The sequence below is a fragment of the Oncorhynchus keta genome, chromosome 9 (genome assembly GCF_023373465.1).
Source record: "Oncorhynchus keta strain PuntledgeMale-10-30-2019 chromosome 9, Oket_V2, whole genome shotgun sequence".
Classification (NCBI taxonomy): Eukaryota; Metazoa; Chordata; class Actinopteri; order Salmoniformes; family Salmonidae; genus Oncorhynchus; species Oncorhynchus keta.
Genome location: NC_068429.1, coordinates 25,810,427 through 25,837,446, shown reverse-complemented (window position 1 = coordinate 25,837,446; position 27,020 = coordinate 25,810,427). Strand labels below are relative to the sequence as shown.

Below are 27,020 nucleotides of genomic sequence, written 5' to 3'. Positions count from 1 at the left end.
GAGAATCAGAGAGAGAGAGAATCATAAAGGGAGAGGGGATGAATCAGAAAGAAAGAGGGGGAGAATCAGAGAGAGAATCAGAAAGAGGGGGAGAATCAGAAAGAGAGAGAATCAGAAAGAGAGAGAATCAGAGAGAGGGAGGGGGAGAATCAGAGAGAGGGAGGGGGAGAATCAGAGAGAGGGAGGGGGAGAATCAGAGTGAGAGAGGGGTAGAATCAGAGTGAGAGAGGGGTAGAATCAGAGTGAGAGGGGGAAAATCAGAGAGAGAGGGGGAGAATCAGAGAGAGAGGGGGAGAATCAGAGAGAGAGGGGGAGAAACAGAGAGAGAGAGAATCAGAGAGAGGGAGGGGGAGAATCAGAGAGAGGGGGAGAATCAGAGAGAGAGGGGGAGATTCAGAGAGAGAAGAATCAGAGAGAGGGGGAGAATCAGAGAGAGAGAGGGGGAGAATCCGAGAGAGAGAGAGGGGGAGAATCCGAGAGAGAGAGGGGGAGAATCCGAGAGAGAGAGGGGGAGAATCAGAGAGAGAGATGGGGAGAATCAGAGAGAGAAGGAGAGAATCAGAGAGAGGGGCTGAATCAGAGAGAGGGGCAGAATCAGAGAGAGAATCAGAAAGAGAGAGGGGAGAATCAGAAAGAGAGAGAATCAGAGAGAGAGGGCAGAATCAGAGAGAGAATCAGAAAGAGAGGGGGGAGAATCAGAAAGAGAGGGGAGAATCAGAAAGAGAGAGGGGAATCAGAATCAGAGAGAGGGGGAGAATCAGAAAGAGAGAGGGGGAGAATCAGAGAGAGGGAATCAGAGAGGGGGGAGAATCAGAGAGAGAGGGGGGAGAATCAGAGAGAGAGAGGGGAGAATCAGAAAGAGGGGGAGAATCAGAGAGTGAGAGTGGGAGAATCAGAAAGGGGGGGAGAATCAGAGAGTGAGGGGGAGAATCAGAATGAGGGGGAGAATCAGAGAGAGAATCAGAGAGAGAGGGGGAGAATCAGAGAGAGGGGGGAGAATCAGAGAGAGAGGAGGGAATCAGAGAGAGAGGGGGAGAATCAGAGAGAGAGGGGGGAGAATCAGAGAAGAGAGAGAGGGAGAGAGGGGGAGAATCAGAGAGAGAGGGGGGAGAATCAGAGAGAGAGAGAATCAGAGAGAATCAGAGAGAGAGAGGGGAGAATCAGAGAGAGAGGGGGAGAATCAGAGAGAGAGGGGAGAATCAGAGAGAGGGGAGAATCAGAGAGAGAATCAGAGAGAGAGGGGGAGAATCAGAAAGAGGGGGAGAATCAGAGAGAGAGGGGGGGAGAATCAGAGAGAGAGGGGGAGAATCAGAGAGAGGGGGGGGGAGACTCAGAGAAGAGAGAGGGAGAGAGGGAGAATCAGAGAGAGAGAGGGGGAGACTTAGAGAAGAGAGAGAGGGGGGGAGACTCAGAGAGAGAGAGAATCAGAGAGAGAGAGGAGAATCAGAGAGAGAGAGAGGAGAGATCAGAGAGAGAGAGAGAGGGAGAATCAGAGAGAGAGAGGGGGAGAATCAGAGAAGAGAGGGGGAGACTCAGAGAGAGAGAGGGGGAGAATCAGAGAGAGAGAGGGGGGAGACTCAGAGAAAGAGAGAGAGAGAGAGAGGAGAGAGAATCAGAGAGAGAGAATCAGAGAGAGAGAGAGAATCAGAGAGAGAGAGGGGGAGATCAGAGAGAGAGGGGGAAATCAGAGAGAGGGGGGAGATCAGAGGGAGAGAGAATCAGAGAGAGAAGGGGAGAATCAGAGAGAGAATCAGAAAGAGAGAGAATCATAAGAGAGGGGGAGAATCCGAGAGAGAGGGGGAGAATCAGAGAGAGAGAGGGGAGAATCAGAGAGAGAGGGGAGAATCAGAGAGAGAGAGAGAGAATCCGAGAGAGAGGAGAGAGGGGGAAAATCAGAGAGAGAGAGGGGAAAATCAGAGAGAGAGGGGGAGAATCCGAGAGAGAGAGAGGAGAATCTGAGAGAGAGAGGGGGAGAATCCGAGAGAGAGAGAGAGAGAATCAGAGGAGGGGGGAGAATCAGAGAGAGAGAGAATCAGAGAGAGAGAATCAGAGAGAGAGAGAGAGAGAGAGAGGGGAGAATCAGAGAGAGAGAGAGGGGGAGACTCAGAGAAAGAGAGAGGAGAGGGGGAGACTCAGAGAGAGAGAGGGAGACTCAGAGAGAGAGAGAGATCAGAGAGAGAATCAGAGATCAGAGAGAGAGAATCAGAGAGAGAGGGGAGAATCAGAGAGAGAGAGGGGGAATCAGAGAGAGAGGGGGGAGAATCAGAGAGAGAGGGGGAGAATCAGAGAGAGGGGGAGATCAGAGAGAGAGAGAGAATCAGAGAGAGAGAGATCAGAGAGAGAGAGATCAGAGAGAGAGGGGGAGAATCAGAGAGAGAGGGAGATCAGGGAGAGGGGGAGATCAGAAAGAGAGGGGAGAATCAGAAGAGAGGGAGAATCAGAAAGAGGGGAGAATCATAAAGAGAGAGGGGAGAATCAGAAAGAGAGGGGGAGAATCAGAGAGAATCAGAGAGAGAATCAGAGAGGGGGAGAATCAGAGAGAGAGAATCAGAGAGAGGGGGAGAAATCAGAGGGGGAGAATCAGAGAGGGGGGAGAATCAGAGAGGGGGAATCAGAGAATCAGAGGGGAGAATCAGAGAGAGGGGGAGAATCAGAGAGAGAGAATCAGAGAGGAGAATCAGAGAGAGAGGGGAAAATCAGAGAGAGGGAGAGAATCAGAGAGAGAATCAGAGGGAATCAGAGAATCAGAGAGAGAGGGGGAGAATCAGAGAGAGAGGGAGAGAATCAGAGAGAGGGGGAGAATCAGAGAGAGAGGGGGAGAATCAGAGAGGGGGAGAATCAGAGAGAGGGGGGGAGAAACAGAGAGAGAGGGGAGAATCAGAGAGAGAGGGGAGAATCAGAGAGAGAAGAGAATCAGAGAGAGGGAAGAATCAGAGAGAGAGGGGGAGAATCAGAGAGAGAGGAGAGAATCAGAGAGAGAGGGGAGAATCAGAGAGAGAGAGGGGAGAATCAGAGAGAGGGGAGAATCAGAGAGAGGGGGGAGAATCAGAGAGAGAGGGGAATCAGAGAGATCAGAATCAGAGAGAGAGGGGGAGAATCAGAGAGAGAGAGAGAGAGGGGGAGAATCAGAGAGAGAGAGGGGAGAATCAGAGAGAGAGAGAATCAGAGAGAATCAGAGAGAGAGAGGAGAATCAGAGAGAGGGGGGAGATCAGAAAGAGAGGGGAATCAGAATCAGAAAGAGAGAGGGGGAGATCAGAAGAGAGAGGAGAGAAATCAGAGAGAGAGGGGGAGAATCAGAGAGAGAGGGGAGAATCAGAAAGAGAGGGGAGAATCAGAAGAATGAGAGGAGAATCAGAGAAATCAGAAAGAAAGAGGGGAGAATCAGAAAGAGAGAGGGGGAGAATCAGAGAGAGAGGGGGGAGAATCAGAAAGAGGGGGAGAATCAGAAAGAGGGAGAATCAGAGAGAGAGAGAATCAGAGAGAGAGAATCAGAGAGAGGAGGGGAGAATCAGAGAGAGAGGGGGAGAATCAGAGAGAGAGAATCAGGGGGGAGAATCAGAGAGAGAGGGGAGAATCAGAGAGAGGGGAGAATCAGAGAGAGAGGGGGGAGAATCAGAGAGAGAGGGGGGAAATCAGAGAGAGGAAGAATCAGAGAGAGAGAGGGGAGAATCAGAGAGAGAGAATCAGAGAGAGAGGGGAGAATCAGAGAGAGAGGGGAGAATCAGGAGGGAGGGGAGAATCAGAGAGAGAATCAGAGAGAATCAGAGAGAAGAATCAGAGAGGAGAGGGGAATCAGAGAGAGGGAGAATCAGAGAGAGGGGGAGAATCAGAGAGAGAGGGGGAGAATCAGAGAGAGGGGGAGAATCAGAGAGAGGGGGAGAATCAGAGAGAGAGGGGAGAATCAGAGAGAGAGAGAGAATCAGAGAGAGAGAGGGGAGAATCAGAGAGAGAGGGGGGGAATCAGAGAGAGAGGGGGAATCAGAGAGAGAGGGGAGAATCAGAGAGAGAATCAGAAAGAGGAGAATCAGAGAGAGAGGGAGAATCAGAGAGAGAGAGGGGAGAATCAGAGAGAGAGGGGGAATCAGAGAGAGAGGGAGAATCAGAGAGAGAGAGAGAGAGAGAGAGAGGGGGAGAATCAGAGAGAGAGAGGGGGGAGAATCAGAAAGAGAGAGAGGGGAGACTCAGAGAAAGAGAGAGAGAGGGGGGAGAATCAGAGAGAGAGAGAAATCAGAGAGAGAGAATCAGAGAGAGAGGAGAATCAGAGAGAGAGGGGGGAGAATCAGAGAGAGAGGGGGAGAATCAGAGAGAGAGGGGGAGATCAGAGAGAGAGGGGGAGAATCAGAGAGAGAGAGAATCAGAGAGAGAGGGAGATCAGAGAGAGAGGAGAATCAGAGAGAGAGAAGGGGAGAATCAGAGAGAGAGAGAGAATCAGAAAGGAGAGGGGAGAATCAGAAAGAAAGAGGGGAGAATCAGAAAGAAAGAGGGGAGAATCAGAAAGAATGAGGGGGAGAATCAGAAAGAGAGAAAGGGAGAATCAGAAAGAGGGGGAGAATCAGAAAGAGAGAGGGGGAGAATCAGAGAGAGAATCAGAGAGAGAATCAGAGAAGAGGGGAGAATCAGAGAGGAGAATCAGAGAGAGAGAGAAACAGAGGGGGGGGAGAATCAGAGAGAGGGAGGGGAGAATCAGAGGGGGAGAATCAGAGAGAGAGGGGAGAATCAGAGAGAGAGGGGAGAATCAGAGAGAGGGAGGAGAATCAGAGAGAGAGAATCAGAGAGAGAGGGGGAGAGAGAGAGAAGAATCAGAGAGAGGGAGGGGAGAATCAGAGAGAGAGGGGGGAGAATCAGAGAGAGAGGGGAGAATCAGAAAGAGAGAGGGGGGGAGAATCAGAGAAAGAGGGGGAGAATCAGAGAGAGAATCAGAGAGGGGGAGAATCAGAAAGAGAGAGAATCAGAGAGAAGGAGGGGAGAATCAGAGAGAGAGGGGGAGAATCAGAGAGAGAGAATCAGAGAGGGGAGAATCAGAGAGAGAGGGGGAGAATCAGAGAGAGGGAGGGGGAGAATCAGAGAGAGAGGGGGAGAATCAGAGAGAGAGGGGGAGAAACAGAGAGAGAGAGAGAATCAGAGAGAGGGAGGGGGAGAATCAGAGAGAGAGGGGGAGAATCAGAGAGAGAGGGGAGAATCAGAGAGAGGGGGAGAATCAGAGAGAGAGAATCAGAAGAGAGAGAATCAGAAAGAGAGGGGAGAATCAGAGAGAGAGAGAGAGGGGAGAATCAGAGAGAGAGGGGGGAAATCAGAGAGAGAGGGAGAATCAGAGAGAGAGAGAGAGAGATCAGAGAGAGGGGAGAATCAGAGAGAGAGAGGGGAGAATCAGAGAGAGAGAGAGAGGGGAGACTCAGAGAGAGAGAGGAGAGAGGGGGAGACTCAGAGAGAGAGAGGGAGAGAGAGAATCAGAGAGAGAGGGAGAATCAGAGAGAGAGAGGGGGAGATCAGAGAGAGAGGGGGAAATCAGAGAGAGGGGGAGAAACAGAGAGAGAGAGAGATCAGAGAGAGAGGGGGAGAATCAGAGAGAGAGAGAATCAGAGAGAGAATCATAAAGAGGGGGAGAATCAGAAAGAGAGGGGGAGAATCAGAGAAAGAGAGAGAAAGGGGGAGAATCAGAGAAGAGAGGGGGAGAATCAGAGAGAGAGAGGGGAGAATCAGAGAGAGAGAGGGGAGAATCAGAGAGAGAGGGGGAGAATCAGAGAGAGAGAATCAGAGAGAGAATCAGAGAGAGAGAGGGGAGAATCAGAGAGAGGGGGAGAATCAGAGAGAGAGGGGGGAGAATCAGAGAGAGGGGGGAATCAGAGAGAGAGGGGGGAGAATCAGAGAGAGAGGGGAGAATCAGAGAGAGGGGGAGAATCAGAGAGAGAGGGGAGAATCAGAGAGAGGGGGAGAATCAGAGAGAGAGGGGGAGAATCGGAAAGAAAGAGGGGGAGAATCAGAGAGAGAATCAGAGAGGGGAGAATCAGAGAGAGAGAATCAGAGAGAGGGGGAGAATCAGAGAGAGAGGGGGGAGAATCAGAGAGAGGGGGAGAATCAGAAAGAGAGAGGGGAGAATCAGAGAGAGAGAATCAGAGAGAGGGGGAGAATCAGAGAGAGAGGGGGAGAATCAGAGAGAGAGGGGGAGAATCAGAGAGAGAGAGGGGAGAATCAGAGAGAGAGAGGGGAGAATCAGAGAGAGAGGGGGAGAATCAGAAAGAGAGGGGGAGAATCAGAGAGAGAGGGGGAGAATCAGAGAGAGAATCAGAGAGAGGGGGAGAATCAGAAAGAGAGGGGGAGAATCAGAGAGAGAGAGGGGAGAATCAGAAAGAGGGGAGAATCAGAGAGAGAGAGTGGGAGAGAATCAGAGAGAGGGGGAGAATCAGAGAGAGAGGGGGAATCAGAAAGAAAGGGGGAGAATCAGAAAGAGAGATAATCAGAAAGAGGGGAGAATCAGAAAGAGAGATAATCAGGGGAGAAATCAGAGAGAGAGAGGGGGAGAATCAGAGAGAGAAATCAGAAAGAGGGGGAGAATCAGAAAGAGAGAGGGGAGAATCAGAGAGAGAGGGGGGGGAGAATCAGAGAGAGGGGAGAATCAGAGAGAGAGGGGAGAATCAGAGAGAGAGGGGGAGAATCAGAGAGAGAGAAGAATCAGAGAGAGGGAGGGGAGAATCAGAGAGAGAGGGGGAGAATCAGAGAGAGAGAAGAGGGGAGAATCAGAAAGAAAGAGGGGGAGAATCAGAAAGAAAGAGGGGAGAATCAGAGAGAGAATCAGAAAGAGGGGGAGAATCAGAAAGAGAGAGAATCAGAAAGAGAGAGAATCAGAGAGAAAGAGGGGGAGAATCAGAGAGAGAGGGGGAGAATCAGAGAGAGGGAGAATCAGAGAGAGGGGGGAGAATCAGAGAGAGAGGGGGAGAATCAGAGAGAGGGAGAGAATCAGAAAGAGAGGGGGAGAATCAGAGAGAGGGGGAGAAACAGAGGGAGAAGAATCAGAGAGAGAGGAGGGTGAGAATCAGAGAGAGAGGGGGAGAATCAGAGAGAGAGGGGGAGAATCAGAGAGAGAGGGGGAGAATCAGAGAGAGAAATCATAAAAGAGAGGGGGAGAATCAGAAAGAGAGGGGAGAATCAGAGAGAGAGAGAGGAGAGAATCAGAGAGAGAGGGGGAAATCAGAGAGAGGGGAGAATCAGAGAGAGAATCAGAGAGAGAGAGGGGAGAATCAGAGAGGGAGAGAGGGGGAGAATCAGAGAGAATCAGAGGGGGAGACTCAGAGAAAGAGAGAGAGGGGGGGGGGAGAATCAGAGAGAGAGAGAATCAGAGAGAGAGAATCAGAGAGAGAGGGAGAATCAGAGAGAGAGAGGGAGATCAGAGAGAGAGGGGGGAAATCAGAGAGAGAGGAGAATCAGAGAGAGGGAGGGGAGAATCAGAGAGAGAGGGGGAGAATCAGAGAGAGAGGGGAGAATCAGAGAGAGAGGGGGAAATCAGAGAGAGAATCATAAAGAGAGGGGGAGAATCATAAAGAGAGGGGGAGAATCCGAATCAGAGAGAGAGGGGGGAGAATCAGAGAGAGAGGAGGGGAGAATCAGAGAGAGAGAGGGGAATCAGAGAGAGAGGGGAGAATCAGAGAGAGAGGGGAGAATCAGAGAGAGAAGAATCAGAGAGAGAGGGAGAATCAGAGAGAGAATCATAAAGAGAGGGGGAGAATCATAAAGAGAGGGGAGAATCAGAGAGGGGGAGAATCCGAGAGAGAGAGGGGGGAAATCAGAGAGAGAGGGAGAATCAGAGAGAGAGAGAGAGAGAGAGAGGGGGAGAATCAGAGAGGGAGAGAGGGGGAGAATCAGAGAGAGAGAGAGGGGGAGACTCAGAGAAAGAGAGAGAGAGAGAGGGGGAGACTCAGAGAGAGAGAGAATCAGAGAGAGAGAATCAAAGAGAGAGAGGAGAATCAGAGAGAGAGAGGGGGGAGATCAGAGAGAGAGGGGGGAGATCAGAGAGAGAGGGGGGAGATCAGAGAGAGAGGGGGGAGATCAGAGAGAGAGAGAATCAGAGAGAGAGGGGGGAGATCAGAGAGAGAGAGAGAATCAGAGAGAGAGAAGGGGAGAATCAGAGAGAGAGAGAGAGAATCATAAAGGGAGAGGGGGTGAATCAGAAAGAAAGAGGGGGAGAATCAGAAAGAAAGAGGGGGAGAATCAGAAAGAATGAGGGGGAGAATCAGAAAGAGGGGGAGAATCAGAAAGAAAGAGGGGGAGAATCAGAAATAAAGAGGGGGAGAATCAGAGAGAGAATCAGAGAGAGAATCAGAAAGAGGGGGAGAATCAAAAAGAGAGAGAATCAGAAAGAGAGAGAAACAGAGAGAGGGAGGGGGAGAATCAGAGAGAGGGAGGGGGAGAATCAGAGAGAGGGAGAATCAGAGAGAGAGGGGGAGAATCAGAGAGAGAGTGGGAGAATCAGAGTGAGGGAGGGGGAGAATCAGAGAGAGGGGGAGAATCAGAGAGAGAGGGGGAGAAACAGAGAGAGAGAGAGAATCAGAGAGAGGGAGGGGGAGAATCAGAGAGAGAGGGGGAGAATCAGAGAGAGAGGGGGAGAATCAGAAAGAAAGAGGGGGAGAATCAGAAAGAAAGAGGGGGAGAATCAGAGAGAGAATCAGAAAGAGGGGGAGAATCAGAAAGAGAGAGAATCAGAGAGAAGGAGGGGAGAATCAGAGAGAGGGAGGGGGAGAATCAGAGAGAGGGAGAATCAGAGAGAGGGAGGGGAGAATCAGAGAGAGAGGGGGAGAATCAGAGAGAGGGAGGGGGAGAATCAGATAGAGAGGGGGAGAATCAGAGAGAGAGGGGGAGAAACAGAGAGAGAGAGAGAAATCAGAGAGAGGGAGGGTGAGAATCAGAGAGAGAGGGGGAGAATCAGAGAGAGAGGGGAGAATCAGAGAGAGAGGGGGAGAATCAGAGAGAGAATCATAAAGAGAGGGGGAGAATCATAAAGAGAGGGGGAGAATCCGAGAGAGAGAGAGAGAGAGGGGGAGAATCCGAGAGAGAGAGGGGGGAAATCAGAGAGAGAGGGAGAATCAGAGAGAGAGAGAGAGAGAGAGAGAGAGGGGAGAATCAGAGAGGGAGAGAGGGGGAGAATCAGAGAGAGAGAGAGAGGGGGAGACTCAGAGAAAGAGAGAGAGAGAGAGGGGGAGACTCAGAGAGAGAGAGAATCAGAGAGAGAGAATCAAAGAGAGAGAGGAGAATCAGAGAGAGAGAGGGGGGAGATCAGAGAGAGAGGGGGAGAAACAGAGAGAGAGAGGGGGAGAAACAGAGAGAGAGAGAGAATCAGAGAGAGAGGGGAGAATCAGAGAGAGAGGGGGAGAATCAGAGAGAGAATCATAAAGAGAGGGGGAGAATCATAAAGAGAGGGGGAGAATCCGAGAGAGAGAGAGAGAGAGGGGGAGAATCCGAGAGAGAGAGGGGGAGAATCCGAGAGAGAGAGGGGGAGAATCCGTGAGAGAGAGAGGGGGAGAATCCGAGAGAGAGAGGGGGAGAATCCGAGAGAGGGGGAGAATCCGAGAGAGGGGAGAATCCGAGAGAGAGAGAGGGGGAGAATCCGAGAGAGAGAGAGGGGGAGAATCCGAGAGAGAGAGAGGGGGAGAATCCGAGAGAGAGAGGGGGAGAATCCGAGAGAGAGAGAGGGGAGAATCCGAGAGAGAGAGGGGGAGAATCAGAGAGAGAGGGGGAGAATCAGAGAGAGAGAGGGGGAGAATCAGAGAGAGAGAGGGGGTGAATCGGAAAGAAAGAGGGGGAGAATCAGAGAGAGAATCAGAAAGAGGGGGAGAATCAGAAAGAGAGAGAATCAGAGAGAGAGGGGCAGAATCAGAGAGAGAATCAGAAAGAGAGAGGGGGAGAATCAGAAAGAGAGAGGGGGAGAATCAGAAAGAGAGAGGGGGAGAATCAGAGAGAGAGAATCAGAGAGAGGGGGAGAATCAGAGAGAGAGGGGGAGAATCAGAGAGAGAAGGGGAGAATCAGAGAGAGAGAATCAGAGAGAGGGGGAGAATCAGAAAGAGAGAGGGGGAGAATCAGAAAGAGAGAGGGGGAGAATCAGAAAGAGAGAGGGGGAGAATCAGAAAGAGAGAGGGGGAGAATCAGAGAGAGAGAATCAGAGAGAGGGGGAGAATCAGAAAGAGAGACTGGGAGAATCAGAGAGAGAGAGTGGGAGAATCAGAAAGAGGGGGAGAATCAGAGAGTGAGAGTGGGAGAGAATCAGAGAGAGAAGGGGAGAATCAGAGAGAGAGAGGGGTGAATCAGAAAGAAAGAGGGGGAGAATCAGAAAGAGAGATAATCAGAAAGAGGGGGAGAATCAGAAAGAGAGATAATCAGAAAGAGAGAGAATCAGAGAGAGAGAGGGGCAGAATCAGAGAGAGAATCAGAAAGAGAGGGGGAGAATCAGAAAGAGAGAGGGGGAGAATCAGAGAGAGAGTGGGAGAATCAGAGTGAGGGAGGGGGAGAATCAGAGAGAGGGGGAGAATCAGAGAGAGAGGGGGAGAAACAGAGAGAGAGAGAGAATCAGAGAGAGGGAGGGGGAGAATCAGAGAGAGAGGGGGAGAATCAGAGAGAGAGGGGGAGAATCAGAAAGAAAGAGGGGGAGAATCAGAAAGAAAGAGGGGGAGAATCAGAGAGAGAATCAGAAAGAGGGGGAGAATCAGAAAGAGAGAGAATCAGAAAGAGAGAGAATCAGAGAGAAGGAGGGGAGAATCAGAGAGAGTGAGGGGGAGAATCAGAGAGAGGGAGAATCAGAGAGAGGGAGGGGAGAATCAGAGAGAGAGGGGGAGAATCAGAGAGAGGGAGGGGGAGAATCAGATAGAGAGGGGGAGAATCAGAGAGAGAGGGGGAGAAACAGAGAGAGAGAGAGAATCAGAGAGAGGGAGGGTGAGAATCAGAGAGAGAGGGGGAGAATCAGAGAGAGAGGGGGAGAATCAGAGAGAGAGGGGGAGAATCAGAGAGAGAATCATAAAGAGAGGGGGAGAATCATAAAGAGAGGGGGAGAATCCGAGAGAGAGAGAGAGAGGGGAGAATCAGAGAGAGAGAGGGGGAAATCAGAGAGAGAGGGAGAATCAGAGAGAGAGAGAGAGAGAGAGAGAGAGGGGGAGAATCAGAGAGGGAGAGAGGGGGAGAATCAGAGAGAGAGAGAGAGGGGGAGACTCAGAGAAAGAGAGAGAGAGAGAGGGGGAGACTCAGAGAGAGAGAGAATCAGAGAGAGAGAATCAAAGAGAGAGAGGAGAATCAGAGAGAGAGAGGGGGGAGATCAGAGAGAGAGGGGGAGAAACAGAGAGAGAGAGAGAATCAGAGAGAGGGAGGGTGAGAATCAGAGAGAGAGGGGGAGAATCAGAGAGAGAGGGGGAGAATCAGAGAGAGAGGGGGAGAATCAGAGAGAGAATCATAAAGAGAGGGGGAGAATCATAAAGAGAGGGGGAGAATCCGAGAGAGAGAGAGAGAGAGAGGGGGGGAGAATCCGAGAGAGAGAGGGGGAGAATCCGTGAGAGAGAGAGAGGGGAGAATCCGAGAGAGAGAGGGGAGAATCCGAGAGAGAGAGGGGGAGAATCCGAGAGAGAGAGGGGAGAATCCGAGAGAGAGAGGGGGGAGAATCCGAGAGAGAGAGGGGAGAATCCGAGAGAGGGGGAGAATCCGAGAGAGAGAGAGGGGGGAGAATCCGAGAGAGAGAGAGGGGAGAATCCGAGAGAGAGAGGGGGAGAATCCGAGAGAGAGGGGGAGAATCCGAGAGAGAGAGGGGAGAATCAGAGAGAGAGGGGGAGAATCAGAGAGAGGGGGAGAATCAGAGAGAGAGGGGGGAGAATCGGAAAGAAAGAGGGGGAGAATCAGAGAGAGAATCAGAAAGAGGGGGAGAATCAGAAAGAGAGAGAATCAGAGAGAGAGGGGCAGAATCAGAGAGAGAATCAGAAAGAGAGAGGGGGAGAATCAGAAAGAGAGAGGGGGAGAATCAGAAAGAGAGAGGGGGAGAATCAGAGAGAGAGAATCAGAGAGAGGGGGAGAATCAGAGAGAGAGGGGGAGAATCAGAGAGAGAAGGGGGAGAATCAGAGAGAGAGAATCAGAGAGAGGGGGAGAATCAGAAAGAGAGAGGGGGAGAATCAGAAAGAGAGAGGGGGAGAATGAGAAAGAGAGGGGGAGAATCAGAAAGAGAGAGGGGAGAATCAGAGAGAGAGAATCAGAGAGAGGGGGAGAATCAGAAAGAGAGACTGGGAGAATCAGAGAGAGAGAGTGGGAGAATCAGAAAGAGGGGGAGAATCAGAGAGTGAGAGTGGGAGAGAATCAGAGAGAGAAGGGGAGAATCAGAGAGAGAGAGGGGGTGAATCAGAAAGAAAGAGGGGGAGAATCAGAAAGAGAGATAATCAGAAAGAGGGGGAGAATCAGAAAGAGAGATAATCAGAAAGAGAGAGAATCAGAGAGAGAGAGGGGCAGAATCAGAGAGAGAATCAGAAAGAGAGGGGGAGAATCAGAAAGAGAGAGGGGGAGAATCAGAAAGAGAGAGGGGGAGAATCAGAGAGAGAGAATCAGAGAGAGAGGGGGAGAATCAGAGAGAGAGAGTGGGAGAATCAGAAAGAGGGGGAGAATCAGAGAGTGAGAGTGGGAGAATCAGAATGAGGGGGAGAATCAGAGAGAGAGAGTGGGAGAATCAGAAAGAGGGGGAGAATCAGAGAGTGAGAGTGGGAGAATCAGAATGAGGGGGAGAATCAGAGAGAGAGAGGGGGAGAATCAGAAAGAGGGGGAGAATCAGAGAGAGAGGGAGGGAGAGAATCAGAAAGAGAGGGGGAGAATCAGAGAAAGAGAGAGGGAGAGAATCAGAGAGAGAATCAGAGAGAGAGAGAGGGGGAGAATCAGAAAGAGGGGGAGAATCAGAGAGAGAGGGGGAGAATCAGAGAAAGAGAATCAGAAAGAGAGAGGGGATGCGTTTCAAACGCATAAAAGACACACCCCCCCCCACTTAACCTCGCCTTATGCCCTTGGGGGAATCCCCGTCACCATCTTGGCCATCAGTCCAAACGATTAGCCAAACAAGGAAACTTCGCAATGTAAGCCCCTCAGCCCTTATTTTTGATAGAGTTTGCGAGGGTACAATTATGTTCACTTCGGGGCCTGAAACACCCCATAATTCAATTTGCGATGATTATACATCCTCTAAGAAAAGTCAGACAAAACTTAAAACCTCAACGTCAATATGGAGTCAACATACAAGTGTAAGTAAAAACTAATGTAAATAAGTTAGAAATTGTGCTACTAATGCACAAACACGTCTCATAAAATAGGACGTTTTTGTTTGGTTAGCTATTGGAAATTGTAGAAATAAATGTTTTTCTTCTTCAGAAGTTCCAGCTAGGCAGGCAAACGTTAGTTAGCTAATTCATTTGCTAGCTATCATACAGTAGGCGTATATTCATAATTATATAGTTAATATAAGTAGACATGGAATCATAATTGACTGTAGCGCATATAAAGCACCCACAAGCTACCGGTGGCTGAAAACACAATCATCGCGGGATGATAGCCCTTTGAATTCAACAATTCAATGACGGGACGCCATTTCCGGTCACAACTCGCAGACTTGTTTACATGTTGCTGTGCGTTTTGTTACCAACCTTACGTTGCTACCTGACAACTTTACGGTTTTGACTTTTTAATTACCGTTTATATTTTTGGTTTTTCCCTCACAATGTTTTTTTTTTTGTTCATTCAACTTTTCCTCTCCGGACGCTTTATCTGGACGTGGTTCGTCAGGACGTCCAACAGCCAAAGCTAAGTAGTAACATTAACATGATGCCTTCTAATTGCAGTCGTTGTACTCATAATATACAGGAGAACAATCGCCTTACGGCGAGGATAGCTGTGCTACAAGCCCAGCTTCAGACGCAATCGTTAGGCAAGGATTATTTCAGTGTAGGAAAGGATGAAACAGCGTCTGTGCCACCAGTAAGTACAGATAGTAGTACAAATCCACTGGCACAGTCCCCGCAGCCGGACAACTTTCTCACGGTTTCTGGAAGGAAATGCTTTAGGAATGCTCAACCGGTATCGCTCATTCAGCCGACAGAATCGTTCAACCAGTTCTCCCCATTAAGCAACGAGTCGGAGTCATAGTCAGAGGCCGAGCCTTCTCTCGTCTCTACTCCTCCCGTTACGGGGTCTGAGACGCCGAAGCTTCCCACCATTAGCTCTGTCTGACAAATTGAAAACCCTAGTCATTGGCAACTCCATTACCTGCAGTATTAGACTTAAAACAAATCATCCAGCGATCATACACTGTTTACCAGGGGGCAGGGCTACCGACGTTAAGTTAAAGCTAAAACTGGCGAGTGTAGAGATATTGTTATCCACATCGGCACCAACGATGTTAGGATGAAACAGTCAGAGGTCACCAAGCGCAACATAGCTTCAGCGTGTAAATCAGCTAGAAAGATGTGTCGGCATCGAGTAATTGTCTCTGGCCCCCTCCCAGTTAAGGGGAGTGATGAGCTCTACAGCAAAATCTCACAACTCAATCGTTGGTTGAAAACTGTTTTCTGCCCCTCCCAAAAGATAGAATTTGTAGATAATTGGCCCTCTTTCTGGGACTCACCCACAAACAGGACCAAGCCTGACCTGCTGAGGAGTAACGGACTCCATCCTAGCTGGAGGGTTGCTCTCATCTTATCTACCAATATAGACAGGGCTCGAACTCCTCTAGCTCCACAATGAAATAGGGTGCAGGTCAGGCAGTAGTGGGGTGCAGGTCAGCCAGCATAGTGGAGTCTGTCACTAGCACAGTCAGTGTAGTCAGCTCAGCTATCCCCATTGAGACCGTGTCTGTGCCTCGACCTAGGTTGGGCAAAACTAAACATGGCGATGTTCGCCTTACCAATCTCACTAGGATGAAGACCTCCATTCCTATCATTATTGAAAGAGATCGTGATACCTCACATCTCAAAATAGGTTTACTTAATGTTAGATCCCTTACTTCAAAGGCAATTATAGTCAATGAACTAATCACTGATCATAATCTTGATGTGATTGGCCTGACTGAAACATGGCTTAAGCCTGATGAATTTACTGGTTTAAATGAGGCCTCACCTCCTGGCTACACTAGTGACCATATCCCCCATGCATCCCGCAAAGGCGGAGGTGTTACTAACATTCATGATAGTAAATTTCAATTTACAAACAACAAAAAAATGCTGTTTTCGTCCTTTGATCTTCTAGTCATGAAATCTATGCAGCCTACTCAATCACTTTTTATCGCTACTGTTTACAGGCCTCCTGGGATATATACAGCGTTCCTCATCGAGTTCCCTGAATTCATATCGGACCTTGTAGTTATAGCAGATAATATTCAAATTCTTGAATATTCACATGGAAAAGTCCACAGACCCACTCCAAAAGGCTTTCGGAGCCATCATCGACTCAGTGGGTTTTGTCCAACATGTCTCTGGACCTACTCACTGTCCCAGTCATACTCGGGACCTAGTTTTGTCCCATGGAATAAATGTTGTGGATCTGAATGTTTTTCCTCATAATCCTGGACTATCGGACCACCATTTTATTACGTTTCCAATTGCAACAAATAATCTGCTCAGACCGCAACCAAGGAACATCAAAAGTCGTGCTATAAATTCACAGACAACACAAAGATTCATTGATGTCCTTCCAGACTCCCTCTGTTTACAACAATCAGTTAACCACCTAACTGAGGAACTCAATTTAACCTTGCGCAATACCCTAGATCCAGTTGCACCCCTAAAACAAATTCTCATAAGAAACAAGCTCCCTGGTATACAGAAAATACCCGAGCTCTGAAGCAAGCTTCCAGAAAATTGGAACGGAAATGGCGCCACACCAAACTGGAAGTCTTCCGACTAGCTTGGAAAGACAGTACCGTGCAGTATCGAAGAGCCCTCACTGCTGCTTGATCATCCTATTTTTCCAACTTAATTGAGGAAAAGAACAATCCGAAATTCCTTTTTGATACTGTCGCAAAGCTAACTAAAAAGCAGCATTCCCCAAGAGAGGATGGCTTTCACTTCAGCCGTAATAAATTAAATGAACTTCTTTGAGGAAAAGATCATGATTATTAGAAAGCCAATTATGGACTCTTTAAATCTGCGTATTCCTTCAAAGCTCAGTTGTCCTGAGTCTGCACAACTCTGCCAGGACCTAGGATCAAGAGAGACACTCACGTGTTTAGTACTATATCTCTTGACACAATGATGAAAATAATCATGGCCTCTAAACCTTCCAGCTGCATACTGGACCCTATTCCAACTAAACTGCTGAAAGAGCTGCTTCCTATGCTTGGCCCTCCTATGTTGAACATAATAAACGGCTCTCTATCTACCGGATGTGTACCAAACTCACTAAAAGTGGCAGTAATAAAGCCTCTCTTGAAAAAGCCAAACCTTGACCCAGAAAATATAAAAAACTATCGGCCTATATTGAATCTTCCATTCCTCTCAACATTTTTAGAAAAGGCTGTTGCGCAGCAACTCACTGCCTTCCTGAAGACAAACAGTGTATACGAAATGCTTCAGTCTGGTTTTAGACCCCATCATAGCACTGAGACTGCACTTGTGAATGTGGTAAATTACCTTTTAATGGCATCAGACCGAGGCTTTGCATCTGTCCTCATGCTCCTAGACCTTAGTGCTGCTTTTGATACCATCGATCACCACATTGTTTTGGAGAGATTGGAAACCCAAATGGGTCTACACGGACAAGTTCTGGCCTGGTTTAGATCTTATCTGTCTGAAAGATATCACGTTTGTCTCTGTGAATGGTTTGTCCTCTGACAAATCAACTGTAAATTTCAGTGTTCCTCAAGGTTCCGTTTTAGGACCACTATTGTTTTCACTATATATTTTACCTCTTGGGGATGTCATTCAAAAATATAATGTTAACTTTCACTGCTATGCGGATGATACACAGCTGTACATTTCAATGAAAAATTGCCCTAGCTAGAAGCCTGTGTTTCAGACATAAGGAAGTGGATGGCTGCAAACTTTCTACTTTTAAACTCGGACAAAACAGAGCTGCTTGTTCTAGGTCCCAAGAAACAAAGAGATATTCTGTTGAATCTGCCAATTAATCTTAATGGTTGTACAGTCATCTCAAATAAAACTGTAAAGGACCTCAGCGTTACTCTGGACCCTGATCTATCTTTTGACGAACATATCAAGACTGTTTCAAGGACAGCTTTTTTTCCATCTACGTAACATTGCAAAAATCAGAAACTTTCTGTCCAGAAATGATGCAGAAAAATGTACCCATGCTTTTGTTACTTCTAGGTAAGACTACTGTAATGCTCTATTTTCCAGCTACCCGGATAAAGCACTAAATAAACTTCAGTTAGTGCTAAATAAAACAAAAATCATATTACTCCAGTGCTAGCCTCCCTATACTGGCTTCCTGTCAAAGTAAGGGCTGAATTCAAGGTTTTACTGCTAACCTACAAAGCATTACATGGGCTTGCTCCTACTTATCTCTCCGATTTGGTCCTGCCGTACATACCTACACGTACGCTACGGTCACACGATGCAGGCCTCCTAATTGTCCCTAGAATTTCTAAGCAAACAGCTGGAGGCAGGGCTTTCTCCTATAGAGCTCCATTTTTATGGAATGGTCTGCCTACCCATGTAAGAGACGCAAACTCTGTCTCAACCTTTAAGTCTTTACTGAAGACTCATCTCTTCTGTGGGTCATATGATTTAGTGTAGTCTGGCCCAGGAGTGTGAAGGTGAACGGAAAGGCTCTGGAGCAACGAACCGCCCTTGCTGTCTCTGCCTGGCCGGTTCCCCTCTTTCCACTGGGATTCTCTGCCTCTAACCCTATTACAGGGGCTGAGTCACTGGCTTACTGGTGCTCTTTCATGCCGTCCCTAGGAGGGGTGCGTCACTTGAGTGGGTTGAGTCAGTGATGTGATCTTCCTGTCTGGGTTGGCGCCCCCCCTGGGTTGTGCCGTAGTGGAGCTCTTTGTGGGCTATACTCAGCCTTGTCTCAGGATGGTAAGTTGGTGGTTGAAAATATCCCTCTAGTGGTGTGGGGGCTGTGCTTTGACAAAGTGGGTGGGGTTATATCCTTCCTGTTTGGCCCTGTCCGGGGTATCATCGGATGGGGCCACAGTGTCTCCTGACCCCTCCTGTCTCAGCCTCTAGTATTTATGCTGCTGTAGTTTGTGTCGGGGGGCTAGGGTCAGTTTGTTATATCTGGAGTACTTCTCCTGTCTTATCTGGTGTCCTGTGTGAATTTAAGTATGCTCTCTCTAATTCTCTCTTTCTTTCTCTCTCTCAGAGGACCTGAGCCCTAGGACCATGCCTCAGGACTACCTGGCATGATGACTCCTTGCTGTCCCCAGTCCACCTGGTTGTGCTGCTGCTCCAGTTTCAACTGTTCTGCCTGTGATTATTATTATTATTTTACCATGCTTGTCATTTATGAACATTTGAACATCTTGGCCATGTTCTGTTATAATCTCCACCCGGCACCGCCAGAAGAGGACTGGCCACCCCTGATAGCCTGGTTCCTCTCTAGGTTTCTTCCTAGGTTTTGGACTTTCTAGGGAGTTTTTCCTAGCCACTGTGCTTCGACACCTGCATTGCTTGCTGTTTGGGGTTTTAGGCTGGGTTTCTGTACAGCACTTTGAGATATCAGCTGATGTATAATGTATAAATACATTTGATTTGATGTACTTCCGGGCAAGGGCAGTCCATTTAAAAATAATTCCTTCCTTCCTTGCCCTGCAAGTGTAAACTCGTCAGACGTCATCAGAAGTGCCCACTTAATTTGAGGCCTGAGGGGAGAGGGTGTGTCTGTTAAGTGTTTGGAATGCAGCCAGGGATAATCAGACAGAGAATCAGAGAGAGAGATGGAATCAGAAAGAGAGAGAGGGGGAATCAGAAAGAGGGTGAGAGAGGGGGAAATCAGAGAGACAGAGAGGGGGAATCAGAGAGAGAGAGAGAGAGAGAGAGAGAGAGAGATGGAATCAGAAAGAGAGAGGGGGAATCAGAAAGAGAGAGAGAGGGAATCAGAAAGAGGGCGGGAGAATCAGAAAGAGGGCGGGAGAATCAGAAAGAGGGAGGGAAGGATGAGGTGAGAGAAAAAGCAAGAATAAACAAATAAGCAGACCAAATCATATCCCGCTGTGTAAAATGTGATTTCTCTGCCTCCAGTAGCTCTTCAAAGACACTGTTCACACTCACTAACACACTGTATTCTGTTGTACCATGATGAACAGAGGGTTGGTTCATACTCTCTTATTTACGGTGTGGAGAACAGCTCAGATTGGACACAGGTCAACAGACCTTCATCTGTTCAGAGTCAGACCACAGCCTCAATTCAATCAACTGCAGATTAAGGAACACTCGAGAGTTAACGCTAGCTGTATCTTAGATGTTAAGCATGCTAGAACGGACACACCTAGGAAGTGGTTGTCTCACCTTGGGTTTTGCTTTAGACTTGGTCTTCTTCTTGTGTTCGGTGCCTGAGTCAGAGTCTGTGTGGGTGTCAGAGTCTGATTCTGAATCAGAGGAGCTCTCTTCTGCAGACGAACTGTTGGCTTCTTTAGCAACGTTCCCATTCTCATCCGAATCACTGACACAGGAACACGCACACACATAAACGAACACACATTGAGGAGAGAACACAAAAGGTTGTAAGAGTTCAACCTCCAAATAACATTCCAACACTTTTCAATCTGTAACTGATAAAGGAGTGTTTAAAGATGATTTCCCGTGAGAAAATCTAAGGAATAGGGCACCTTTAACATATCTTAAACTGAAGACTGTAATACATTAACTCGTGTTTCCTATAACCAAAAGATAAAAAACATGACTAAGTTTCAATACGAAGGGGAAAGTGTTACGCATCTATCCATTCAAACACTTTCCATTCTGCATCACATAGTGCAGTCTGCTGGAGCTCACTCTCAAACTCTGTCAGAACAACCTAGATCAATCTGTTTTGGTTCGCCCACTTAATTTAATATCGCTTTGGCTAAAAAGTTATCCTCCTCCCTCCATCTCCCTCTCTCTTCAATTTGTCCTGATAATGAGTGTTTACTGGGGCTGCCTGGGATTTTCAGCTGTTAAATTAACGAGGAGAATTGTGACGGTAACTGGCTTTTTAACTTGGCCGATGATGAGAAGCCAGTATTAATTTGGCCTACAGATTTCATTTGTTTCGAACAGGAAAAAGCGATATAAATCAGAGTGGGCCTGATTAAGCCCTGCCTGGAATGACTGGGCTGTAATGAGGGCATTATGCTGGGTTTGTTGTGGAAGCACTGGGGTGAGCTGGGATAATTACTGTGTGTGTCGGTGTGTGTGTTTGCGAGAGAGAGAGATTGTGTGTGTGTGTGTGTGTGTGAAAGCACTGGGGTGAGCTGCTCTAATTACACTCTAATGGAGGGAACAAGGTCAGCTGCCGGCCTGTCATACAGCGCGAGCAGGTAGGGTGTGTGTGTGGTGTGTGTGCGAAAGAAAGCTGGGGTGAATGAAATAGAACGTGTCAGGGACAAAATTTGCCAGTGTGTAACCGTGTGTGTGTGTGTGTATTCAGCAGTAATGACTCAGATCTCATTCATTGGTACCACCAGGCAGCTAAATGACCAATCCACAGTCATTATCTATCAGCCATGTAAATCCGGACCACTGCTGATGGAGCTCACAATAACTGCATTCTAACTGCTCTGAACGTGTGTGTACAGTAGGTGTCATCGTATGTCTTCAACATGACCAGAAAGAATGTGCGTGTGAGAGAGAGAGAGAGAGAGAGAGAGAGAGAGAGAGAGAGAGAGAGAGAGAGAGAGAGAGAGAGAGAGAGAGAGAGAGAGAGAGAGAGAGAGAGAGAGAGAGAAAGTGAACAGATGGAGAATGACATTGATGCCACAAAGCACTGATCACGTTGCTGACTGTGACCATGACTTCAGACAGCTGCACTGTTGTATGAACGAACACACACACACACACACACACACCTTACCTAATTATCACGCTCAGCCTTCGATAAAACAGGTAAGACCTCAATAGATAAATTCAGCAAGAAGATAAATGATAGACAAGCAATACATATAGGTTCCAAACCAAGGACCTAGTCAGGGGAGTGGGCATGTTCCATGATAGTGTGGTACCCGTCTTTGGCGGTTGGTTTGACTGTCTTCTTCTGTAGTGGGGTCTTAGTTTTCCTCTCCTTCTTTTCAGAGTCAGATTCACTGGAACTCTTCTCTGATTGGCTGGAGGACTTGTCTGACTCCTCACTGCTCTGACTGCTGTTCTTCTGGACATGGCTCTCTGCATCGCTGTCTGACTCTGGACACACACACGCTCATTTTGTAAGATGTGCAGTCTTACAGATAAAATGGATTGGACTGGCAATGCAAACGCTCACAAGAGAACTTTATTTTACACACGTGGACACACCTTCACTATTACTACTGCCACTGCCATCCTCACTGCTACTGCTCCCTGATCCCTCCTCCTTCTCCCCCTCCTCCTCTCCAGAGTCAGAGTAGAACTTGTCATCTGATGACTTGGCAGGCTTGGATTTCCCAGTCTTCCCTAGAGATGGAGCCCACTCCTTCCCCTAGCAACAGAACAGGAAGAGACGTCAGAGGAAGTGAGGTACAGTAGAGGAAGTAAAGTAAGAGAAGGGAGGAGAGTTGGGAGAACTGAAAACATATTGAAACGTAGCAAAATGGATTTGTAGTTTGGGTGACAGAGTTGACCATGACCACCCTTGGTGTGGGGCTGGGGTGAGGTGAGCAGTAAAAGGAAAGATAGAATGATGGATCTTTACCGGCTCAATCACCTCCACATTCCTCACTGATTTGTCAGGAGCCACAGCGGGCCAATCAGAGAGCTCCAGGTAGCCACTGGCTTTGGTGTTGATGGTGTGGGACAGGGTTCCCAACTGGTAACGATCGCGGTCTGACAGAGAGAGGTAAAGAGAGGTAGAGGGGGACACAGGGGAGAGGAGAAGAGAAAAAGATGGAGAGACGGCAAGATAGAGGGAGGAGAAAGAGGAGAAAGAGGGATGGAGAAAGAGAGGAGAAAACGTGTCAGGAGAAACATTGGAGTTAGCAGGAGAGCAAGAGAAAATAAGGAAACAATGATTAACATTGGAGGGGGGAGAAGGGTTGAGAGGCAGGGGTCTCAATGTCACAGCAGTGCTCTCTCAATATGCAGGACAGAGTAAATGGCCTTAAACACTCTGAAATGTCACTGTATAAACACATACACAACTCTGTTTAATAAAGGGTCCAGGAGACCACAGGAGCACATACACGGCAGCGGGCAAACAGATTAAAAGGATTCTCCCTCTTTAATGGTGAATATAGGAGGTGTAATCAGTCAAAGTGCCTGGGGAGGTCTGCCTTCAAAACAGGCTTTCTCTAACTAAAAAGATGGAGAGAAAAAAGAGGCGTTAAAGTGTGAATATTAAGAATGACAGGAGCGGTTAACGTTTTCCATAAACATCTAGCAGACGCAGAGACCACCTCAGAATAATAATGTTTAGGAGGCTGCTTCTGTCTCTTATCTGGATTAAAGTCAAGTGTGTGTGTGTATGTGTGTGTTCTCTGCATCTCAGAAAGGTTAGTATTAGCCAGGTAATTCATCCATCTCATATGAGTCAGAGAGAGAGCCCTGACCCCAATGTCATTCAGAGAGACCCACACAATTCCCTATCTAGTGCAATATTTAAAAGGTACCTTTGTAGGCAGACTCGAGGACAGGTGCTGGTTTGGGCGCCAGCAGAATGCGGTGGGCGTACTTGCTGAGCGCTCCGTTCTTGTCATTGGGCACAATGAGCTGGCGGATGAATCGCGTGCGGTCTCTGATGTCATAGTTCTGGTCATATTTCCCCAGGTTCAGAATGTACTGGGTCAACAGCTTAGTCTGGATGGAAGAAAGGAGGGAGAGTGGGGGGATGGAGGGAGATGGGAAGATATGGTTGGAGAGAGGGAAGATATGGTTGGAGAGAGGGAAGGAGAGATGGAAGGGAGATGGAAAGATATGGTTGGAGAGAGGGAAGGAGAGATGGAAGGGAGATGGGAAGATATGGTTGGAGAGAGGGAAGGAGAGATGAAAGGGAGATGGGAAGATATGGTTGGAGAGAGGGAAGGAGAGATGGAAGGGAGATGGGAATATATGGTTGGAGAGAGGGAAGGAGAGATGAAAGGGAGATGGGAAGATATGGTTGGAGAGAGGGAAGGAGAGATGGAAGGGAGATGGGAATATATGGTTGGAGAGAGGGAAGGAGAGATGGAAGGGAGATGGGAAGATATGGTTGGAGAGAGGGAAGGAGAGATGGAAGGGAGATGGGAAGATATGGTTGGAGAGAGGGAAGGAGAGATGGAAGGGAGATGGGAATATATGGTTGGAGAGAGGGAAGGAGAGATGGAAGGGAGATGGGAAGATATGGTTGGAGAGAGGGAAGGAGAGATGGAAGGGAGATGGGAGGATATGGTTGGAGAGAGGGAAGGAGAGATGAAAGGGAGATGGGAAGATATGGTTGGAGAGAGGGAAGGAGAGATGGAAGGGAGATGGGAAGATATGGTTGGAGAGAGGGAAGGAGAGATGGAAGGGAGATGGGAATATATGGTTGGAGAGAGGGAAGGAGAGATGGAAGGGAGATGGGAAGATATGGTTGGAGAGAGGGAAGGAGAGATGGAAGGGAGATGGGAATATATGGTTGGAGAGAGGGAGGGAGGAGAGAGAAAGATATAGGGGACAGGGCAGGAAAAAGAGCAGTGGAAAGATGGAGGGATATGGGAAGTTATTCAAGGAGATGGGGAGAAAACACACACACAAAAAACACACAGCTCTGGGGCATCACACTAAATGTTCCCTCTTCTCCTTGTCTTCTCCAGCTGAGACTGCTCCTCACTAGCTGTATGAGGTGGGTTTATGGTCTGAGACGGGAAGTGCTTTCCTTACACTAACATATATTATTTAGAGAGGAATAAAAACAAGAGTTACTACCTGAACGGAAACATTACACCTCTCTCTCCACCCCCTCTCTGAAACATTACCAGGGGATACCGGTGTAATAATGTGCTCATTTGAGGCGGCAGCAGTAGCGTCTGCAGTGTGGTCATAATCCGAGCTTGGCAGCCATATTGCTTCCCATCTGATAGAATGGGCCTTCAGTTCTCATACGAGGGGAGGCAGGGAGATGGAAGAATGTGCTACATTGAAGCCTGCTCTTAACAAAGCATTTAGCTCTGAGGTTATGGTATAGGACTTCTGTTAGGCCCAGCAGGCTGAACCAAACCGGAATACTTAGGAAAGACACTGGCGAAACTATATTAGCAGCTAGTGCCTAAGGAGCCAAATAACTAGAATAACTGGAAGTCATCATAAGCTGAATTGACATGGTAATAACAGCTTAATAAAATCTTATAGGCTACTGCACAGTTTAGCGTAGACTATGTATGTAGGTATGTTTTACCTGTTTGGAGTTGGTGAGGTAGAGTTTGGCAGCCAGGTTGACAGTCTGGAGCTTGACGATGTCCTCCTCAGAGGTGAAGCTCTTGGCCATCTTGCGGAGGACGTCAGGGGCGATCTTAGGAACCCTCTCACAATACTCTCCCATTAGCCACAGGATGCTGGCCCGCGCCATCGGCACCTGGAGACACAGAGGGGTTAGTCCTCACTGTACTCTCCCATCAGCCACAGGATGCTGGCCTGCGCCATCAGCACCTGGAGATACAGAGGGGTTAGTCCTCACTGTACTCTCCCATCAGTGACAGGATGCTGGCCCGCGCCATCGGCACCTGGAGACACAGAGGGGTTAGTCCTCACTGTACTCTCCCATCAGCCACAGGATGCTGGCCTGCGCCATCAGCACCTGGAGACACAGAGGGGTTAGTCCTCACTGTACTCTCCCATCAGCCACAGGATGCTGGCCTGCGCCATCAGCACCTGGAGACACAGGGGGGTTAGTCCTCACTGTTCTCCCATCAGCCACAGGATGCTGGCCTGCATCAGCACCTGGAGACACAGAGGGGTTAGTCCTCACTGTACTCTCCCATCAGCCACAGGATGCTGGCCTGCGCCATCAGCACCTGGAGACACAGAGGGGTTAGTCCTCACTGTACTCTCCCATCAGCCACAGGATGCTGGCCTGCGCCATCAGCACCTGGAGACACAGAGGGTTAGTCCTCACTGTACTCTCCCATCAGCCACAGGATGCTGGCCTGCGCCATCAGCACCTGGAGACACAGAGGGTTAGTCCTCACTGTACTCTCCCATCAGCCACAGGATGCTGGCCTGCGCCATCAGCACCTGGAGACACAGAGGGGTTAGTCCTCACTGTACTCTCCCATCAGCCACAGGATGCTGGCCTGCGCCATCAGCACCTGGAGACACAGAGGGGTTAGTCCTCACTGTACTCTCCCATCAGCCAGGATGCTGGCCTGCGCCATCAGGATGCTGGCCTGCTGCCATCAGCACCTGGAGACACAGAGGGGTTAGTCCTCACTGTACTCTCCCATCAGCCACAGGATGCTGGCCTGCGCCATCAGCACCTGGAGACACAGAGGGATGCTGGCCTGCGCCATCAGCACCTGGAGACACAGAGGGTAGTTCTCCCTGCCACAGGATGCTGGCCTGCGCCATCAGCTGGAGACTCCCATCAGCCACAGGATGCTGGCCACAGGATGCTGGCCTGCGCCATCAGCACCTGGAGACACAGAGGGGTTAGTCCTCACTGTACTCTCCCATCAGCCACAGGATGCTGGCCTGCGCCATCAGCACCTGGAGACACAGAGGGGTTAGTCCTCACTGTACTCTCCCATCAGCTACAGGATGCTGGCCTGCGCCATCAGCACCTGGAGACACAGAGGGGTTAGTCCTCACTGTACTCTCCCATCAGCGACAGGATGCTGGCCTGCGCCATCAGCACCTGGAGACACAGAGGGTTAGTCCTCACTGTACTCTCCCATCAGCCACAGGATGCTGACCTGCGCCATCAGCACCTGGAGACACAGAGGGGTTAGTCCTCACTGTACTCTCCCATCAGCGACAGGATGCTGGCCTGCGCCATCAGCACCTGGAGACACAGAGGGGTTAGTCCTCACTGTACTCTCCCATCAGCGACAGGATGCTGGCCTGCGCCATCAGCACCTGGAGACACAGAGGGGTTAGTCCTCACTGTACTCTCCCATCAGCCACAGGATGCTGGCCTGCGCCATCAGCACCTGGAGACACAGAGGGGTTAGTCCTCACTGTACTCTCCCATCAGCCACAGGATGCTGGCCTGCGCCATCAGCACCTGGAGACACAGAGGGGTTAGTCCTCACTGTACTCTCCCATCAGCGACAGGATGCTGGCCTGCGCCATCAGCACCTGGAGACACAGAGGGGTTAGTCCTCACTGTACTCTCCCATCAGCGACAGGATGCTGGCCTGCGCCATCAGCACCTGGAGACACAGAGGGGTTAGTCCTCACTGTACTCTCCCATCAGCCACAGGATGCTGGCCTGCGCCATCAGCATGGGTTACTCTATGCACACAATTAAATGTTCCAACTCACACAAGCTCAGTCTCATGAAATACACACTCGGACACAGACACACAAATGTTCAAATAGTGGTAGACGTACAGTGATGTTGTCAAAGAGTTTGGCCATGTGTTTGATGATATCACCGTGCTGGGTGGGCTGGATCTGGAGCAGCTTCCTGATCACCACCACACTCTCCGCGACCACCGTCTCTGTAATGACTTCATACGGTTACATTTAAAACAATACCTACAAGAGGATTTCACACACATCAAACTTTGGAAAGACGATGGACAAAGAACCAATCAGTCGATCAATCAATGGACTGGATCCCTCCCCCATACCGTCTCTGTTGGAGAGCAGCAGCACCAGTCCATTGAGGCAGGTGTCTGTGACCTCAGAGATGTTGGTGGCACACCTGCCTATGGCCTGGATGGTACCGGCAGCAAACTGCTTGTCCTGGCTCTTCACATAGGTCTGGAAAAACCAAAGCAC

General features: G+C 49.1%; 1 protein-coding gene and 1 long non-coding RNA gene across 14 annotated transcripts in view; both read right to left on the bottom strand.

Annotated features, from left to right (window-relative positions):
* LOC118371639 (AP-3 complex subunit beta-1) overlaps positions 1 to 27,020 on the bottom strand; it is a 100,487-nt gene that overhangs the window by 29,080 nt on the left and 44,387 nt on the right. For all 4 annotated transcript variants that reach the window (XM_035757183.2, XM_035757184.2, XM_035757185.2 and 1 more), the window contains exons 13-20: positions 26,870 to 27,002; positions 26,628 to 26,737; positions 24,475 to 24,651; positions 22,733 to 22,919; positions 21,820 to 21,950; positions 21,444 to 21,606; positions 21,155 to 21,332; positions 19,464 to 19,617 (exon numbers count right to left, since the gene is read on the bottom strand). In XM_035757183.2, coding sequence (XP_035613076.1) covers positions 19,464 to 19,617; positions 21,155 to 21,332; positions 21,444 to 21,606; positions 21,820 to 21,950; positions 22,733 to 22,919; positions 24,475 to 24,651; positions 26,628 to 26,737; positions 26,870 to 27,002 — 1,233 coding nt within the window. The remainder of the gene's footprint in view (positions 1 to 19,463; positions 19,618 to 21,154; positions 21,333 to 21,443; positions 21,607 to 21,819; positions 21,951 to 22,732; positions 22,920 to 24,474; positions 24,652 to 26,627; positions 26,738 to 26,869; positions 27,003 to 27,020) is intronic.
* On the bottom strand, positions 24,663 to 26,613 carry LOC127931821 (uncharacterized). 10 transcript variants are annotated; one of them, XR_008143187.1, is made up of 8 exons: positions 26,373 to 26,613; positions 26,151 to 26,224; positions 25,708 to 25,781; positions 25,479 to 25,552; positions 25,311 to 25,384; positions 25,017 to 25,164; positions 24,800 to 24,947; positions 24,663 to 24,725 (listed from the first exon to the last, which is right to left on the bottom strand). It is a non-coding gene; the product is annotated as an uncharacterized LOC127931821 (long non-coding RNA). The 10 variants fall into 10 exon arrangements; XR_008143192.1 differs by lacking the exon at positions 25,311 to 25,384; XR_008143194.1 differs by lacking the exon at positions 25,479 to 25,552.